Below are 19,482 nucleotides of genomic sequence, written 5' to 3' on the forward strand. Positions count from 1 at the left end.
TTCGGTACATATGTAGTAGGTCTCAGTTGTCTAAATTACGCACGAAATGTTGATACTGTATAACGAGTCCATGCATTGTTAATTGTTTTTTTTTTAAAACTTTTTGTTACTTGGATACACGTTTTACTATGTAATACAATTAAATATGAGAATTTTAGTCAAATCGGCGATATAAAAATATTTTTGTTTAGAACATAAATTAATAATATGAAAATGTTTTGTCGTTAGATATATATATATATATAAGTAAAAAATCATTGATAATATCTATGCACACGTACCGAAAAATTGTGTTAAGAGAATGCGGAAGAATATTTCAAGAACGTTTTGCGACAATCCCGACAAGGACCGGTAACTCTATAATTGTTTTTGCGGGAAAATATGAACTCCTACTCATATCCAATGTTTTAGAAAATCGAATGTTTACAGAAGAGTGTCCACCATGCCATAGGCGGATCCAGGGGCCCTGGGGGTCCCGGGCCCCCTTTCGTGGGAAAAATTTGGTTGATTATATAGGGAATCACTGAAGCATGACTGAAGCGGCCCCACCCCTTCGGTCAGTCAGCGCCCCCCCCCCCCCCCCCCCCCCTTATAAAAAGTTCTGGATCCGCCACTGCATGCACTTGCACTGCACTATTGTTAGAATAGTAGAATAGAATGATATACAAATGGATGAAAATTATATATACATGTAACTGTTATATTAATATAATATATAACAACAAACTAGTGTATACTGATTTGTATCACCACAATATAATAGTTATTACGGTGAGGTTGAATTTCCTGTCATTTATTCATCATCCACGCACGAACTTGTCTCAGAAAAAATATATATCTCTGTACATTAACCTCAGTTTCAGGTATAGAGATGTGATTTTTTTCTGTGACAAGTGCTTTTGACCAGCCACAAGAACTTGCGGTCATCCGATGTTCAGTACTTCAGTACTTTGATTCAAAATGTTACTTGAAGTTTAACTCGAATAATTCTGCGCCCTCTAGCGGCCTATATCCTATCAAGGTTAATGTAGCAATCGGAGATTAGTCGGAGATCGGCGAAATATATCGACCGACATTATTCGGGTTACTTGAAGTTCTGAAATATAGAATTTAAATCAAACTTCCGATGTAGCATATCTTGGTGTCTCAGTCGTTCTGGGGGAAATTATAAAATTGTGTATTTGCTTTTTATTTTTTCAAATTTGAAACTTGCTCCACTATTAGTAAAAGCAACAGTTTAAAGACAACAAAATATAAATCCAATAACATATCTTTTATCATCAACCATGATTGTGTACGAAAGACTATTTAAAAGATTATTTCGGGTGTAGACTGAAGCTTTAAAAGTTCATCTCGGGTGTGGAATGAAGCTTGCATGAACACATGACGAAAAAATAAGCTGTGCACCACATTTTTCTGGGGGATATAAATGAAAAAATATGGTTCATGTCATTTGCAGGACTCTATAATGAATGTATCAAATACCAGAGCTTATTATTAGGGCCCCGTTTTCCCTTTGTCCATGCGTCTGTCTGTCAGTCAGCAATTTGAGTAAGCGCAAAAAAAAATCCAAAAGTATAGGTAGGAGGCCACTGAACTTTTGCACAATTTTGTGCATTAATTATTTTCGGCTCATTATTTTGGGAAAATACTTAGGTAAAAACTAACTTTTTGTAAATACATCACAAATTTTGAGCGGCATCTTCTTGTAGTGGGATGTTATCAAATATTTAAATATATAATATTCTCTATGTAAAAAATATTGGTTTCCCACCATTTACACAAATGCCCACCAAAATACCTATTGATTGGAATTTAAAAAAAAACATATATAAATCGAGAACACATTCTGAATCTAAAATTACTGGTGTAAAAATTTAACAAAATTGACAACTTAGGAACATTTGCGTATACTAAGCGATTTTCTGGATTTTTCTTCGTCAGGAACGCTCAAAGCCGAATATTTGAAAGCCAAGCTAATAGTACACCAGCAGCGGTATAGACCCTATATATACTGCCTTTTATAAGACCCAGGCGCGGATCCAGCCATTTTTAAAAGGGGATTCCAACACATGCAAGTCATATAAAAAGGGGGGTTTCTAACCAAATGTACCCATACAAATGCATTAGTTGCCAAACAAAAAGAGGGGAAGGGGTTCCAACCTTCTTGAAATCTCGCCTGGATCCGCCACCGAGACCGATACGCGAAGTCGGATATTAAACGTGGTAATTTATAGCTTGTAGGAAGACATAACACCAAATTTATACACATTATTAGTTCTGAATCCGACCCGACCAGCCTTAGTACTTGACGACAACTACCAGATTTAAAGTCTTTGGTATGACCCAGTCGGGGATAGGATCCACAACCTCTCACACTCCAGGCGAACACGCTACTAAGAGATCGTGCACCTATTCGGTTTGTATACTTTGAGACCTCGCATATGTCAAATTAGCAGGACAGCAATTACGAGTCATATACGAAGTCTTGTTATTTCAAAAAGCTCTAGGACATGTCCTGTTTTGCTTACCAAGTTAAAAAACTATTTTCTTATCCGAGCTCCAGTTTAAATCATTGATCTACTAGTAGGGTACCCAATGTCCAAAAAGTCCTCTAGTTAACGAGTTTAAGTTAACGGATAACACACGGCTGATTTTTTTACACATTATTAGAAAATCATTATATTTTACAATCATGATTGTCGTCGTAAGTTCCCGTGGTCACGATTTTCTAAATTTCGTGTTTTTACAGGGTACCACCAGATACCGTATTGTACGGGGAATCTTTAACATGAAAAATAAAATTATTGCGTTCTTTGTTGGTAGTTAAAACAGTAGCTATAATATAGTTTATATATTAAATATATCATATAACGAAATCGGAAAGTATTTAAGAGATTTTGATATAAGTATTTCAGCATTTTAGTAAGAGTAAAATTTTACCCGAAATTTACCCTATTTTCATCGAAAGCAAAATTATTACGTGTATCATCACAATATCTTTTACTCTGATTTAAGCAATAAGACACAGTGCATGTGTGTGCCAAATTGCATGCGTGAAATAAAAATCGTTTTGAAGAAACCAGCAATTAAAAACACAAATTAAGTCAACATTTTGGTATTGATTAAACACGGATTATCTCGTGCCAAACTGTTTTGTACCTTTGTAGATTTCCGTAAAACATTTGATAAACTCAGCAGAAGGATCTTAATATACAAACTTCTACAAAATGGTGTCAGTAGCAAATTTGTTAATATGATAAAATCTATTTATTCGTCTGTCCGTCTACGAGTAAGATCTGGAGGTTTACTTTCGGACGCAATTAACAATTTACTCGGTGTGAAACAAGGGGACCCATTGTCTCCATTATTATTTTTGTTCTTCATCAATGATATAATCGAAGACATGTCCGTAAATGCTAGTGATGACGTTGTACAACTAAATGGTTTTCTATTATACCTAATTCTTTTTGCGGGTGACACTGTTTTTTTTAAGTAAGTCTCCCGAAATGTTACAAAAGTTATTAGATAATCTATCAATCTATTGTAAAAAATGGAATATCGAGGTAAATACAGACAAAACCAAAATTGTGGTTTTTAGAAATGGATGGCAGCCAGCTAACTATACTTTCGTGTATGACGGTAAAGAACTGCAAATAGTGGACTCTTACGTGTATTTGGGTATGCTACTTCATAATAATGGACAATTCTTACATACCCAAAAAAAAGATTATCCCAACAGGGATCGAGAGCGCTTTCATCACTTCTCAACTCTTTAAAACATGTGTTCTTATCCGCAAGTCAACAATGTCTACTTTTTGATAGTATGGTTGGTTCCGTATTAAACAATGCATCTGAAATATGGGGTTTTCACCGTGCAAATGGTGTAGAGCAAATACACAACCGTTTCTGTAGATTTGTTTTAAAACTAGGTAAAAATGTTCTTTTACGTTTTTTATGTGGTGAACTAGGTCATTTGCCTATGTTTATCTCAAGAAAGCAAATTATTTTGAAATATTGGCTTCATATAATGGTAAATAAGCCACCTATTGTTTATGATGTTTATCAACTTTTATTAGAAGATGCAAACAATGGTAAAAAGAACTGGGCGTCTAGTGTTCGTGATTTATTGTTTAATCTTGGTATAAACTATGTTTGGACTGCACAGAATTGTATAAATATACAGCTAGATGTTATAAAAACTCGTATAAAGAACCAGTATTTACTAACTTGGTATGCATCATTACATGATTGTGAAAAACTGTGTATTTATAAACACCTCAAAACAGACTTTGTAATTGAGAATTATTTGGATTTTTTTTTATTAATAGTAATTTACTTACAAAATTGAGAAGTGGTACTTTGAAATTGAACTTGGAATTAGGTAGATATAAAAATATCCCTAGACATATGCGTCTATGTGAATGCTGCAATATGGGTTGTGTTGAAAATGAGTACCACTTCGTACTTGTATGTCCAGCCTACAGAACTGTGAGACTAGAATATTTGCCAAAATATTATTGTTCTTGGCCAAATACTTTTAAAATTTTTCATTTGCTTCAAGCAAAATCTAAATCAATTACAATTAAACTGTGTAGTTATCTGAAACATGCATGGAAAATAAGATCATGTATTGTGAATTAATTATATGTCGTTTTGTAACATTGTATATACTTGTCTATTTATTGCCATAGCATGTTATGTATGCTTTTGCAAATAAAATATTCATTCATTCATTAATCATTTTGTTGCTTACACTATTAGGTTATTAACAAGGACAGCGGTCACTCAAAACATTTGTCTTTTTTGCTTGTTGTGTGGTTGATGTATTTGTTGTGAATAGCCAGCTAACTTTATAGATTGTCACTTTGTTCGGAGAAATCTGTTTTGTGTCTGTTTTTCAAAACTTTAAACTTTTTATTGAATAAATATTTTGTTATAATTGTAGTATAAGAATCAAATCGGTCGGTTTTGTTTCACACCCGGAATATGGCACATCAAAAGTCTTGTATGATGTTTTCGACCTAAATCCCACTAGGTGGGAACGACAACTAAAATATACCACCGTTCGTGCAACAAAAAAAACCCAGATACAACAGACAGCAACCAACGACAACCACTTAATTGCAGGCTCCTGATTTTGGACAGACATATTCAGAATTTAGAGGGTTTAAACATGTTTGTGATCCTTCAACCCTCCCCTGACCTGGACAATGGTATAACAACACAGCATAAGAAAAATCTGCTGAAAAACAGTTTGAAATGGCTTGACTTTTCAAATCGGCATGAAGCACAAAAACAACTAACATGAAGACAAAAAAAACATCCTTTTTGATGTAGTTTTGTTTTAATCATTATATAAAAGGTCAAGGTCACTATTATTTAACAGCTGAAAGAAAATTATAAGTGTGCACCCTATAAATACAAATGTCAATCTCAAACCATATTTGGCAATAAAATGATCAAATTAGTCCTAAATATATAAACTATAGTTATAATCCTTTGAATTATTTGAATTTATTTTGCTATAAACGCAAATATGTAGGGGTGGCCAGCTTTCTAAACGTGACTCTACGTTTTCCTTGGAATTTTAGATTTGAACTTTGACCCAAATTTAAGAAAATCGTGACCACTGTAGACAACGACGACATCAATATTTCGACGAGGCTTGTTCTCCTCTTTCCGATGATATAAAATATAGCCGTGTGTTATTCCGTTAACCCAAATCGATCAAATTTGTTGACTGGGCACCCTACTATACCACTTCACCCTCACCTTGCAGATTAAACATATATTTCATTTCAGACTATGGAAGCAAATAACACCAAAGAATATCCCTGCGGGAAACATGATGATGTCCAGAAGGAAGTTCTTAATGTAAACAATGACCAAGCTGATGATTCACAAAACCAAACAGAGTATGTTTCGCTTTCTGTATACAAACAGGGACTATATAGACGATAATACTCAAGAAAAAACTTCAAACTATGCACGTGTTGAAAACTTAATTGGTCACGGAATAGACAGTAACATTGATATCAAGCTCAGTAACTCGATGAATTGTAATAAATAATACATCTGATTTTTCGTGTAACAAGAGGCCTAATACTTACCTTGGATAAAACGAACTTTTCGGGTATACAATGTTTGATTTAATTTATTTTAACAGACTACAAGCAATCAATGTTACACAGTTATGAATGTTCGACTCTCGTCACTACAATTCCACGCAACCTTATTAAACAGAAGTTTTTGTATTTAGACAATGTGTCCGTCGACAAAAAAATCTGATTGCAAATTTATTTGCTGCAACTCAATAAAACCGTCTTCTGTGTGATGAAGAAGGTAAATATGCTAGATATTCTTACAGGAACTGCGCTCCTACGTGTTTTCTGTGTTGTTATAAATCACAGTTTATGGCTAAACTCAGCAAAGATCCGTCTTTATTCCATTTGATAGAAAATTTGCTTATAATTACCGTTCCTTTGATGTAGTTTTGTTTTAAATAATTCAGAATTATCTCATTAGACTGTGGAAACTTACTTTACCAAAAATTGTTCAACATATTTTCATGCCAGGCCTCTTGTAACTTAGTATACGGTAAGTGTTTTGCTCATTATTGAAGGGTGCTTTACAATTCAGATTCAGATTCAATATTTTATTATAGTCTCACCCCATACAAACATAGAATAAGATTCACAGAAATAAACATAAAACATTTAAAACATTTGCAATGTATGCACCAATCTTAAAAAAATTTATGAGAGACTTTTAAGACACAATATATACATATAAACATATTTTTACACATTTACATTTAAAATTTAAGAACTAGCGAAATAAAATACTGTTTCTTCTCAATAAAATACTGTTTCTTCTCAATAAAATACTGTTTCTTCTCAATAAAATACTGTTTCTTCTCAATAAAATATTGTTGCAGGTTTTGGCAACTATAGCAGCAACATTGTCGTTATTAAATAAAAATATAAATTTTTCGCTATCTGATAATAGGTTAAAACGTTCATTAAAATGTATAGCTTCATGTATCATGATTTGTCTTAAATCTACATACAATGGGCATTTTAAAATGACACGAGGTTCATCTTCAATAGTAGAGCTACAGTTAAAACATGTCCTCTCATGGACTTCTTTTCTTTCATACCTTCCAGTTTCTATTTGTAGTAGAGCTACCCCACATCTAAATCTTGCAAAACCACTTCTGTGTTTAATTGACAGAATATTTTTCAAATAATTTTCAGTACAATAATTATTTTTAAACAATTTGTAAGTCCTCAATTTACTTCCCTCTGCATACGCAGCAACTCTTGTACACCAGTTTGACTTAAACTTATTAAATACATCTTCCTCAATTTGTTTAATACTATTTTTGTTCAATACATTTAATTCAAAATTACAATATTGCTCATAATTATACGATTTTAACATCTCTATAACTCTAAAGCTCCAATTCTTAATTCTAGTATTGCACTTTCGTATGGACCATTTAAAAATTTAAAAATTTATCCTGTGTGGGTCCATTATGGAACACCTTGCCCAATGTCTCAAGACACTTGACCATTGTTTAACGCATGGTGGTTTCGAACCCATGTCACCAGCTATGACAGCATTTGGTGTGTATTTGCCAACTCCCATGAAAAATCTCATGGCCCTATTTTGAACTGAATTTATGCAGGAAAAATCCTTGGTTCCCCAAATACCTGCACCTTAACTAATAACCGACCATACCATTGTATCGTACAGTTTTGAAAAAAAATTGTGCTGGAAACCAACATGTGTTTTACTCTTCACAATTAACAATCCTAATGCTCTACTGGCTGACTTTGCTACTGCTTTAGCCATTAACTGATAATATAAAAATTCAGTCAGTAGCAAGCCTAAGTATTGATAACTTTTTACACATTCTATAACCTTACCACCAATAGAAAAATTAAATTTAGTTTGTAAAACAGCTTGATTCTAAAATGTATGATCTTAGATTTATTTATATTATAAGTCCTTGTCCTATGGTCTCTCGTGGAAAGTTGTCTCATTGGCAACCATTCCACGTCTCCATATGTGTATAATGTAAATGATAGCATTAAGAACCAAAACTAAACCAACCGAATCAATATCAACCAAACTAACATGATGATCCCACGAGACTATGATAATTTGTATAAACTTTTCAGAATGAACAAATTATGAACAAGGGTTTGGTGCTTGAAGGAGGAGATAAATGCTACTCAAGTTGAATTATAATACTATGCCATTTTATATATTTATTTTTTTAAGCACGAACAAGGATTTCTGTAGTCCTTGGCATGAAATATAACTTATTCACGTCTTAAACTTTCACAATTTGACAACATTTAAGATTCCTGACATCCCACAAAGATTTATGATTCAGTTAGAACTAAAAATTATATATATTGTTACAACATAATAAATAAATTATATTTTTATGTTGTAGAGAGTTGGAAAATATTTGTTCAAATTCCTCGAATCTAGCATCACTGGCCGCAGCACATAAAGCAATGACGTCACTAAAGGATCTGGTTCCTTGTGAGTTTTCGCGAGAGGAAATAACACATTCTGCAGATGAATTGATTAATTCATTAAATGCTAAAAGAAAAAGGGACTCGGAAATTATCGAGGACTTCAAAAAGACGTGCGAGTTACAGGTAATTGTAGTTTATTGTACTCCCCATTTATATTGCCTGCGTATAAATTGTTTTCCGTATTTTATAGCCTGTGACAGCGACAATGAAAATAACACCATATAAATTTAATGAGTCGGAAGCCTCTTTCTGGATTTAGCTTCAACGTGAACGCTACTTGAAAAATATTGAAACTTAGGCTGTGTAATTACTTGAGGAGCTATATGACCAAAGAGGACCATAAAAGAATAACCTAAACCATCTAAGGTCCAAACTTTGTCTGAGCGAATCGGAACCTTAGTTTATTAATAATTAATAAATTGATCAACGGAAAATTCAAAGAATATTTATCATAAATTCTGCCAGTGAAAAAAGACAGCAGGGCTAATGATATACTCGGGGTTAACAGTCCACCATCATTGGAAACGACACAGTGTAGTAAATGAAATAACACTTGATAATCTTGATGCGTTCGAAACAATTAACCAATAATTTAAAAAAAAAACAACTGTCGATCAGAGTCCAAATGATGTGGATGAAGGCGGACACCGAAAACGACTTTCGATATACATTTTTAAGATCACATTTCACCTTGATACCCTTAAACTTATGAAATACAAAATATCGTAAAAAAGGTGGAAGTATTTAGTTGATGATAGAACTATTACGATATATATGGGAAAAGCAAAAACACTTAATTGTAGAATTTGTAAAATTTAAATGCATTCGATTTGAATCGTTTGTGTATTGTACTCTTGATTTCGTAATTCAAAACAATGTCATTTAGGATCACCCACAAAAATGTTGCATAGAAAATAAAACTGAAAATGGATTGCAAGGACAGGTTTTATGCAGATAATAGTATACCGAACTGATGTACTTTGCATGTAATTTAAAATATACATTATTATGAAAATAGAATGACAGTTCTATACATATCAACAAACGTAGTATCTATCATGGTTCGATCGTGATCTAATTGGAGGTTCGTTGGTGCACATTTAAACATCTTTGACACCGACCTCCCGTTTAAGAAATTCAATCTATTTCAAAATTTGAAATTTGCTAAAATAGCTTCTATTTACTATTAGCGTATCACCACGGATAAAAAGGAGGCTGAAGGGACTATCAAAATTTTAAAGTTGAAGGCAAACATCATGGCAAAAACGGAAAACAAAGATGTCATTAAAGGGTCAAAACTTTGTAATGACGTCTAAACGCCTTGTGGATTTTGTTTTTGTTTCAGCAGAGGTGGATTTAGGAGGGGCAGGGGCTATATATATGGTTAATGCCTAGACTTTACAATTTCATACTCCAAACGTTTTAGTTTGGGGGTCCCAGTCCCCTTTTTTAAAATCCTGGATCCGTATCTGATAAGTACCGGTTCGCTTACATATCTTCTTAATATGACAATACAGTATTTGATTTGATTTGATTCAAACACACTGCATTTTTATTCCTATTTATTTTTTGTGTTTTTTTTTCTAATAGTCCGTTTCTTTAATGAAAAATGTTGTTGCATGTCGTTTAAAACTTTTCCCCAAATGTGACTGTTATTGTTGATTACATAATACTCACTCCCAGTAACATGAAATTTTTTTATGGTAGGAACAGTGGGGTTGTTATAAAGAAGCAGTTCAGCATCGTAACACGTGTTAAAATTTAGAATTTAAACTAATTTTTGTTAACTTCACCTTGGTTTGGTTTTGTAATTATTTTATGAATTCGACTTTAATATGGAAATATATTAATATATGTATGTATTGCAAATGTCTGATTGAACAAAATGTGTTTAGCATGTCAAACATTTAGGCAGTTCAAGACCTCTGTAAACCTACCTATCAAAATCAACAATGACTATCAAAGTATAAAAATAAGTTTTAGTGTAGCATGTGTTGTTTTTTATTTTCTGTATTTTTAAAGCTGCTGTTTTAACGCAAATTTGAAAACAAAGTTTTTTTCTTCTTATTTTTCAGACAAGCAGGTCATGCACTCTCATCGAACAACACATATTTAAAATCTATGAGAAGCAGGGAAAAACTATCCAGGATAAAATCCAAGATCTGTATGCTGTTCTTGACAGAATATCGAAACTGGAAAAGAAGATACAAGAATTCAAGCGAGCTCTTCAGGGACTCTGCTTCGAGTTTAATGATTAAGTCTTTACCACACATTAAATTGATATTAAAGACTGTAATTGTAATAATGTTTAAATTATAGAAAAGAAAATACCCTTTATTCATTCATCTCAAATGACCTATAAAGTAGCAATGTAATTGTTATTTTTTATTGCATCTCACTGAACACAATCTTCACCTGCACCCTCAAGTTCGATATTCCTAATTAGCACATCAAATTAAAAAAAAAATCAAAATTGAAAAAAAAACAAAGCAGTAAATGAATATCAAGCACACCTACCCGTGCAGACAATTTAAGAAATCACCACCCATTTCCCTCCACAACACGTGTTTCTGTAATAACCTACACCAAACACGCTTGAGAACACTTGGAAAGCCAAAAATGATCAAAAATATGTGACTTTGGAGAGCATCAAAACCAAAAGGATGTCGTCTCGGAAAAATATTTCAAAATGATTTAAAACGTTATGCGGACTTTTTTGTTTTCAACTCCACTGTGTGGATTATGTTTTTACTTTATTGGTTACTGAGTCTATCCCAACTTCTCCGTAGGTAAGCTGGCAGGTCAATTTCAAATGTTACAACAGTTATCTTACACAGTGTGGATTCTTTCAAAACTGTAAAATATGAATAATGTTCAAAAAGGAAGATATAGTTGCCAAATAAAACAAGAAATGAAATGATGGACAAGTATATAGAAAATCGACAGTAAGATAAAAAGGTATAATAATAATGATATTTACATTGGTTATTGACTAGGAATTTCTATCAAATCTCTATAAAAAAATAGTGAACGTCCTGTCTGGTTTGATTTGAATGTACGTTTTCATTGTATCTTTAATTTTGTTCATCTACCACAAGTGTCTCTGTCTCGTTTTTAGTTCAGTTAAGGAATTCTACGTCGTTGTCAGACTTTTGTCGTCTTTGTGAAAGCTAGAACTTCAATTATTGTAATTGGAAACTGATATTATTTTATTATCCTCTGAAACGTGATTACTATACAGAAAACCATTTCAGTCTTTATATAGAGAGTAAAGAATCAAGTGTCATCCCCTGGGAACAGTATAGAAATAAATGTTGGAGAAAATTTGTGCTGTTTTTAAATTCTAGTAGACAGACTCTTTTACTGATAAAAGATTTCACCATGACTTAAAAATTCTAAGTATATATTTTTGTGAACTTTTTGGAACGTATTATTGTCTTAAAACCTTTGGTGTTGTTGCTAAGAAACCAAAAGTTCATTGATGTATTAGTTTTATACCTTCATCTTCCTAGTTTCGCTATAATGTGTTGATATTTACCATAATATGAAATATAGTAAAGGCCATTCTTGTAAACTCCGAAAGAATTACTCGTTATATGAAATATCGTAAAGGCCATTCCTGTAAACCCCGAAAGAATTACTCGTTATATTGTCTCATTTACATTTACTATATATCTTTTCGTTTTCAGGTAAGACTATTGAAATCATAAGACCTATAAATAAAAACAACAAATGAAAAATTTTTGTCAACCATTTTGAAAATATAGTCAACTCGAAACAAAACACTTTACTATGCCTCTTAAAGGGGCATTAGCTGTCAAATTCACGCTCACCAATTTGACTCAAATTCTCATATTTGATTTATAACGTACTAAAACGTATATCCAAATCACAATAAATCTGAAATTAACAATTAACAATGCATGGACTCGATAATATATATCAACATTTCGTGTGTATTTTAGTCTATACGCCATCTAATTAACCTTCGAGTAACCTCCGAAGACTGCCGACGGTCACACAACCTGATATAAACATAAATATAAATAGATAGCAACCTCGTGCAATTGGACTTTTCTAGGTCTGTTTGATTTCATGTTATAGGTTAAAATAATAAGTTATTCATCGTTTTTACCAGTATAAAAATGATTTTTTGTGGATCGAATCAGCCAACGAAATGGTTCACCTTTGTTTCATTTTCAATGTTGACATTCTTTTCCTTTTAATGGATGAACACGACTAATACATACGTAACCAATCTCTAGCTAATGGGTTAAATTGAAAGTCACATGAATACAGATTCAATGAGGTCGAATTATTCACTTGCAAGTGAATAATTCATCAGCGAAGTTTCTTAACTTATTTTGACAAAAATGAACTAAACTGGCTGCTAAAAGCGAATTATTATTTCACTATTTCACTTTCATTAATGATAGAACAAACAAAATCATTTAAAATTTTTTTTATATCTCGTAGCTAATGCCCCTTTAAGACGTTATGTAATTTACTATTGTACATAATCTGTGTACAGGTGTTAGTAATGGAGCAGCTCTTGATGCCCTTCCTGTGCACCAAAGTTCACCACTGGGTTTTGTTTGGGTTCGTGATGGCGAATTTGGTTTTCTGGATAACGTGCATGTAGTGGTCAGTTGTATGTTTCTCTGTTCCGATTTTTTTTCATTTTGACCAAAGGGCTGTGTGTCTTTCTTCAACTTATGATCTTTGATTACCCTCATGGTATTTCCCCCTAAATACTTATTCTATGATATTCATTTGCAGTAAAGGCACAACATTTGTCATACATTAACAAATTCTAAATAATGCAATTGACTAGACATTGCTCATTTATATTTAATGTGTATTTCAAATACTGCTTGCCATTTTCACTTTTTGGAATAATAGTCATCAGTATAAAACAAGAATGTGGTATGACTGCAAATTCACCAAAAACCTACGGACAAGGATGTAAACAATAAGCAACAATCATACGGTATACAATCAGGTACACTTGTGACCAAAATATTAGGATCCTAAACATGAAAAACGTCTGAAGACCGTCTCCACTTAACAACCAAAAGATTCTTAAAATAAAGAATTTATGAGAAGGTGGTGAACTATGAGTCGAAGTGGGACAAACAAAAAAATAAAGTTAAAACGATTCACACTAAAGAATGAGCACAATAAATTGCAAAAAAAACCAAAACTGAAACCAGCGGCATAATTCCTATATGAATAAAGGAGATACTTGGGACGATGGGTAAGACAGAAACACAACAATACAATATGATAAAAAAAACTTTCCTACCTAGAATGATTTTGCAATATTTGTTTATGTGGTTATTCTAATCAAACCATAGTGATACAAGTATGTGCTTATCCAAATCATACAATGGTGATACTAGTATGTGCTTATCCAAATCAAACCATGTTGATACAAGTATGTGCTGATTCAAATCAAACCATGGTTATACAAGTATGTGCTTATCCAAATAATACAATGGTGATACTAGTATGTGCTTATCCAAATCAAACCATGTTAATACAAGTATGTGCTAATTCAAATCAAACCATGGTGATACAAGTATGTGCTTATCCAAATCATACAATGTTGATACTAGTATGTGCTTATCCAAATCAAACCATAGTGATAGAAGTATATGCTTATTCAAATCAACCATGGTGATAGAAGTTGGTGCCATTTTCACTGAACTACAATGTAGTACACAATTTTATTTAGGGGCCAGCTGAGGACCACCTCCGGGTGCGGGATTTTCTCGCTGCGTTGAAGACCCATTGGTGGCCTTCGGCTGTTGTCTGCTCTTTGGTCGGGTTGTTGTCTCTTTGACATATTCCCCATTTCCATTCTCAATTTTATTATTCAGATAAAACCATGTTGATACAAGTATGTGCTTACCCAAATTAAACCACAGTAATACAAGTATGTACATATCCAAATACAACCAAAGTGATACAAGCATGTGTGTATGCAAACCAAACCACGGTGATACAAGAAAGTACTTATCTTAATCAAACCATGGCGATACTAGTCAGATTGCTCTGACGTCTGAATGTATCTTTAGAACTTTAGGACCGTTGGACAAGTATGTTATTATCCAAATTAAACTCAGAGAAACAAACACGTGCTTATCCAAATCAATGCATGGTGTTTCAAGAATAGAAGTATCCGAATCGATCCGAGGTGAAACAAAAGTGTGCTTATCCAAATCAAAACACAGTGACACAAGTTTATGCTTATCTAAATCAAAACACAGTGAGACAAGAATGTGCTTATATAAAACACAGTGACACAAGTTTATGCTTATCTAAATCAAAACACAAGGAGACAAGAATGTGCTTATATAAAACACAGTGATACAATTTTATGCGCCTATGTAAATCAAAATAGTTATAAAAATATAATTGCTTATCCAAATGAAATCACAGTGATACAAGTTTGTGCTTATCCAAATCAAACCATGGTAAAGAAGAAAGCTTAGATTTCCATGCATTTAGCCGAAAGATACCTTCTCCATTGTTGATAACAACACGATAAACCACTGTGTTATGAAAAAAATATCTATATAATACATAGGAATTAATAATTGATAAAGTATTTCATAAATGAATGATAGATCTTTATTCTCATATATCATATACATAGTTGCAGAGAACATAATACTACGATAACAAATATTGAATAAACATGTGTGAAAAGGAAACTGCACTCTTTCCATCAATAAAAATTGTCAAATATATCAAAACGAATCAATGTCTTGAATAAACAAAATTCTGAGAAAAATAGGACTAGCACAAAATATCCTTATAAATTCTCTGTGGCATAAAATGATACATGCAATACAATAATTTGATTTTGTTTTAATACCCTGAATTTTCACAATAGTATTGAGGCTTAAATGTACATTTGTCTATTAACATGTAGGGACATTTGGATATGAAATTTATAACTTTCTGTCCAATTTTTTCTAAGGTTTTATGTCAAGTTTATTCCTTAAAACCCGTTTGTAAGAACAATGTCCTTGAATTATGATGACGCAAATATGTCCTTGTTCAAAACTATATGATATTTACCGGGAAAAGTTTTTAGCAACACTCATGAAATGTTGTGACAAGAATTGCAAACAACGCATGTGAAATGAATATTTCACACGATGGTGAGGCATATAAATATAAGAGATAAGATCAAACGGACCATTTAACGGACGAAATGGACTGGAAGTTTTTCTTCGTTTTAGCCTTTGGACTAACAAGTAAGTTTGTTCTGTTATCATACTTAATTTTGATTATTATACGAAAAAAAAAATTATATCGCTGAAAGTTATTACAAAAAAATTGCTTCATAATGTTTTAGATGAATCTAGGATTTTAATGATAATTAGTAAAAACTATAAACATCCTTGGTTGAATATAGAGAAACCTATGAATACACGAGCATTTGAAATTACTTATTACATTTATTTGGAAACATCTGATGTGGTGTAAAGCAACCACTAATTAATCAATCATTTTGGGTAACATAGCATATCAAATAAACTTTCATCTTATTTTCGAAAATAGCATATGTTTTTAAGTTGTGCTAGGATGCAAAGAGTATGTAACTGTGAAGTCATTATTGCAGTAAAATAATCATTCTTTTCTTTTCAGATTCACAAAGGAGCGTAGATAAAGGTATGCTATTATTTCGATATTTTTAATTTTCAATTACATATTTGAGAGTTAATAAAAATTATGCAATGAATAATGTCCGAATAAAAAAATTCCAAAAACGAAAAATGGTCAAATCAAATCCATTGTCATCTACCAAATGCCTTGATGAGTGAAAGTTCGGTACAATGAAAGTACTCGCTGCATCATCTTATAGATAATGGTTTAATATATAACTAAAAATAAGAACTCCCACATAGAGAACTATGCTATCGTTTATCGGTTATGTAACAAAAATATTCTAAAATTTACATTTTTATCAAAATCTGAATAATAATCTCACAGGGCTTGATTCGCATTGTTAATTATTAATGTAATTTTTTTGTGTTTGTCCATTGTTAAAATTGGTGATTAGTGAAACTTACATAAAATCAATCACAATTTTGAGACTTTGAGAATTGAGGCCAACAATTTTTGCATTCGTGATAAGTTTTTACGCCAAATAAATATATAATAATTTAGTGTCTTTCCTGACTTTTGGCACTCCTAATGTCTGTTGAGTCAGAGGAGTTCTGCATACCCTACGACTTTGATGTGATGTACTCGATACAATCAGGTGTAAAAATCGGAGTGCATGGTTTTTCATGAATAATTTCTGGTACCAGACAACTTTTGTACTCTCATTGAATAGGCGTGCAATGTATCATGCAGACTTTAAAGGTATACTTCGACTTACAATACAGCAGTTTATGAACTTTGCTATATGGGTAGGTTAGGAAATCAATTTATATTATAACATTATACTTGTATATTTTTTCTGGACATTTTAGACCCGAGTATTATCCTGTCACTAACGTTTCATTTTGTAGGTGGACTGTTAGTCCCCAAGGATATCATCAACTCAGTAGCCAATGCTTCGGTACAGACATGTATTTTTAACAAACTTTTCGTAAATTCTCTTTGAAAGATTAAGAAATTATTAAAAACTGAGGTTCCAACTCCTCAGAGAAAGTTGACCTTACTGAGACAAATTTCGCTATGTGTAGGTTCCTTTTGGTCATACAGCGCTTGACGTGTTTAGGTCTTATACATCCTTAGGTTTAAAAAGTATAGTTTGAGCGTTCATGATGAAGGTATACCCAGAAAACGCTTTGCGCGTACAAAATAAATAAAGAGCTATGTTCATTTATTACCCCAGGGTCGATACAACTGCTAGTGGCCTGGTAGTCGCCCACCGTTTCATCAACTCGGCAGCATGTTCTTCGGTACGAACATTGTTTTTCACATACATTCTGTATATTCTCCGTCGATAAATCAAGAAATTTTCAAGAAACTAAGGTTTCAGCTATCTCAGGCAAAGTTGACCTTAGATGAATTTTTTCTATTTTCTTATGCCCCTTTTTGTCATATTGCTCTTCACGTCTTGTACATCCTTGGACTTCAAAAGTTAAGTTTGACAGTTCGTGATGAAGGTAAATCCAGAAAAGCACTTCGGACGCACGAAATTAATACAGTGTTATTTTCATTTTTTTACTTTTTATTCGCTCTTTTTAATTGTAAAATTTTCAGCATTTTCACCAAACAGAGAATATGTCTACGAATATGAAGCTCAGTTGGCAACTGGAATGCCGGGAGGTAGCAAGTTGTATTCTGGGCTGAAAGTCAAGTCGGATGTCCGTTTCCAGTTCCAAACAGTCTCCAGAGTCACTATGAAGGTAGGTTGATTATTCATGATCAATAAATCTGAAACTAATTTTGATGTGCCAATTATGAAGCTATACAAGTAACTTCAATAGGAAAGACAATTGAAATATTAAAAACATCAAAGTATATGAAAAGGACAGAAATTAAATGTCAGGGCGAAATTTGGCCGATGAGTTTCTATCATTAGATAAGCAATATATTTGGCTGTTTCTTTAGAAAAAAAAAATTAGCTCCTAATTCGAATTGTTATCTCATTGGCAATCATACCGCATCTCCTTGTTTTTATTTAGATGGACGTAGACGCATTTATTTGTTTCAAAATTGATATACACAAGACGTGAAACCTATTTATTAGCAAAAAAAATTATTCTACAAAAAGAACGTTTATTGAATACCTAAATAACAGAAGCATCCATTTAAATGTTCAACTTAAAATTGATCCAAGTGTTTCTTTTATAACAATGGTAAAAAAGTCATATACCAGCTTCGACTTCTAGGTAAAAAAAAAACTTCTTGTTTAAGAACCACATTTCTACCAAAAATCAATACACGGAAATAGATATTATTAAAATGTTTGATTATTTTTTAAGTTTTCATCATATTTGTTGGGCTTTGTGTATTGATATTCCAACTGTAAGTCATTATTGGATATAGGGTACTAATTCTGGACTCACTAGTTACTTTATACCTTTATCCCATACATCCACTATGGTCCATATGACATTATTATGGTTTTATCATATATACTGGTTTTTGACACTTATTACTAAATATGACAAGAATCATATGAAGGGTTATGCATGCAGAGCAAGATATGTTTATTCTGTTGGCGCATGCTGTCTCACACCAGGAGTTCACGTAATTCCAATTGTTTTCAATTCCATCTAATTATGTTGATACATGGTCTTTCTTGGTACAATCAATTAACTTTACAGCGATATAATGTCTATATTTTACTCATTCACAGACTGATCTCTTACAACTCAGCAATAACAATATAAAATCATATATATGTTTACTGAATGGTGGAAGTGGATTAACTATACACCCAAACACTGAATGTTTACTATAAAACAAATCTCGAAATCCCTAAATAAAATACCCCGTTATACATATTGTGTATGTTTTTTAGATGGATAAAGTTTATCTTTATAAACTAAACGGCTTGGTTGAAAACGAGAACCCTACAAGGGAACAACTCTCTGTTTATGAAGAACTCAGTGGTCCAGAAGCTACATGGATGATGGACTATCTTATTAAATCTATGACGTTCAAGTAAGTAGTTGGATAAGATACTAAAACTTATGAAAATCGCCAAAATTACCAGATGTAATTTGGAACCCCATAAGATCAAGTTCGTCAACAGCTATTTCTGTATGCTTATTCCGTTTCAGGAAGTCATAAATGAATTACTTATTCTAACCCCTTACACCAAATATGTTCTAGAAACATTGCTCTTTGGCAAGGCTGTTGCTTAATATATAGATAATCCGAGACCTGATCTGAACATGTAGCTTTTTATTCTACAGTTTTTACTTTAGTCCTTAAATACAAGAAA

At 32.6% G+C, this 19,482-nt stretch overlaps 2 protein-coding genes across 2 annotated transcripts in view; both read left to right on the top strand.

Annotated features, from left to right (window-relative positions):
• LOC127735104 (uncharacterized) overlaps positions 1–10,885 on the top strand; it is a 61,421-nt gene extending 50,536 nt beyond the window's left edge. The window contains exons 2-4 of the mRNA XM_052245198.1: positions 5,806–5,918; positions 8,471–8,681; positions 10,634–10,885. Of these exons, the coding sequence (XP_052101158.1) occupies positions 5,809–5,918; positions 8,471–8,681; positions 10,634–10,816 (504 nt within the window). The 5' untranslated portion in view covers positions 5,806–5,808 and the 3' untranslated portion in view covers positions 10,817–10,885. The remainder of the gene's footprint in view (positions 1–5,805; positions 5,919–8,470; positions 8,682–10,633) is intronic.
• A 6,033-nt stretch (positions 10,886–16,918) lies between these two features.
• Positions 16,919–19,482, top strand: part of LOC127739080 (vitellogenin-1-like) — a 38,226-nt gene continuing 35,662 nt past the window's right edge. The window contains exons 1-3 of the mRNA XM_052250653.1: positions 16,919–16,940; positions 17,790–17,935; positions 19,057–19,199. Of these exons, the coding sequence (XP_052106613.1) occupies positions 16,919–16,940; positions 17,790–17,935; positions 19,057–19,199 (311 nt within the window). The remainder of the gene's footprint in view (positions 16,941–17,789; positions 17,936–19,056; positions 19,200–19,482) is intronic.

The sequence above is a fragment of the Mytilus californianus genome, unplaced genomic scaffold, assembly GCF_021869535.1.
Source record: "Mytilus californianus isolate M0D057914Y unplaced genomic scaffold, xbMytCali1.0.p SCAF_1, whole genome shotgun sequence".
Lineage (NCBI taxonomy): Eukaryota > Metazoa > Mollusca > Bivalvia > Mytilida > Mytilidae > Mytilus > Mytilus californianus.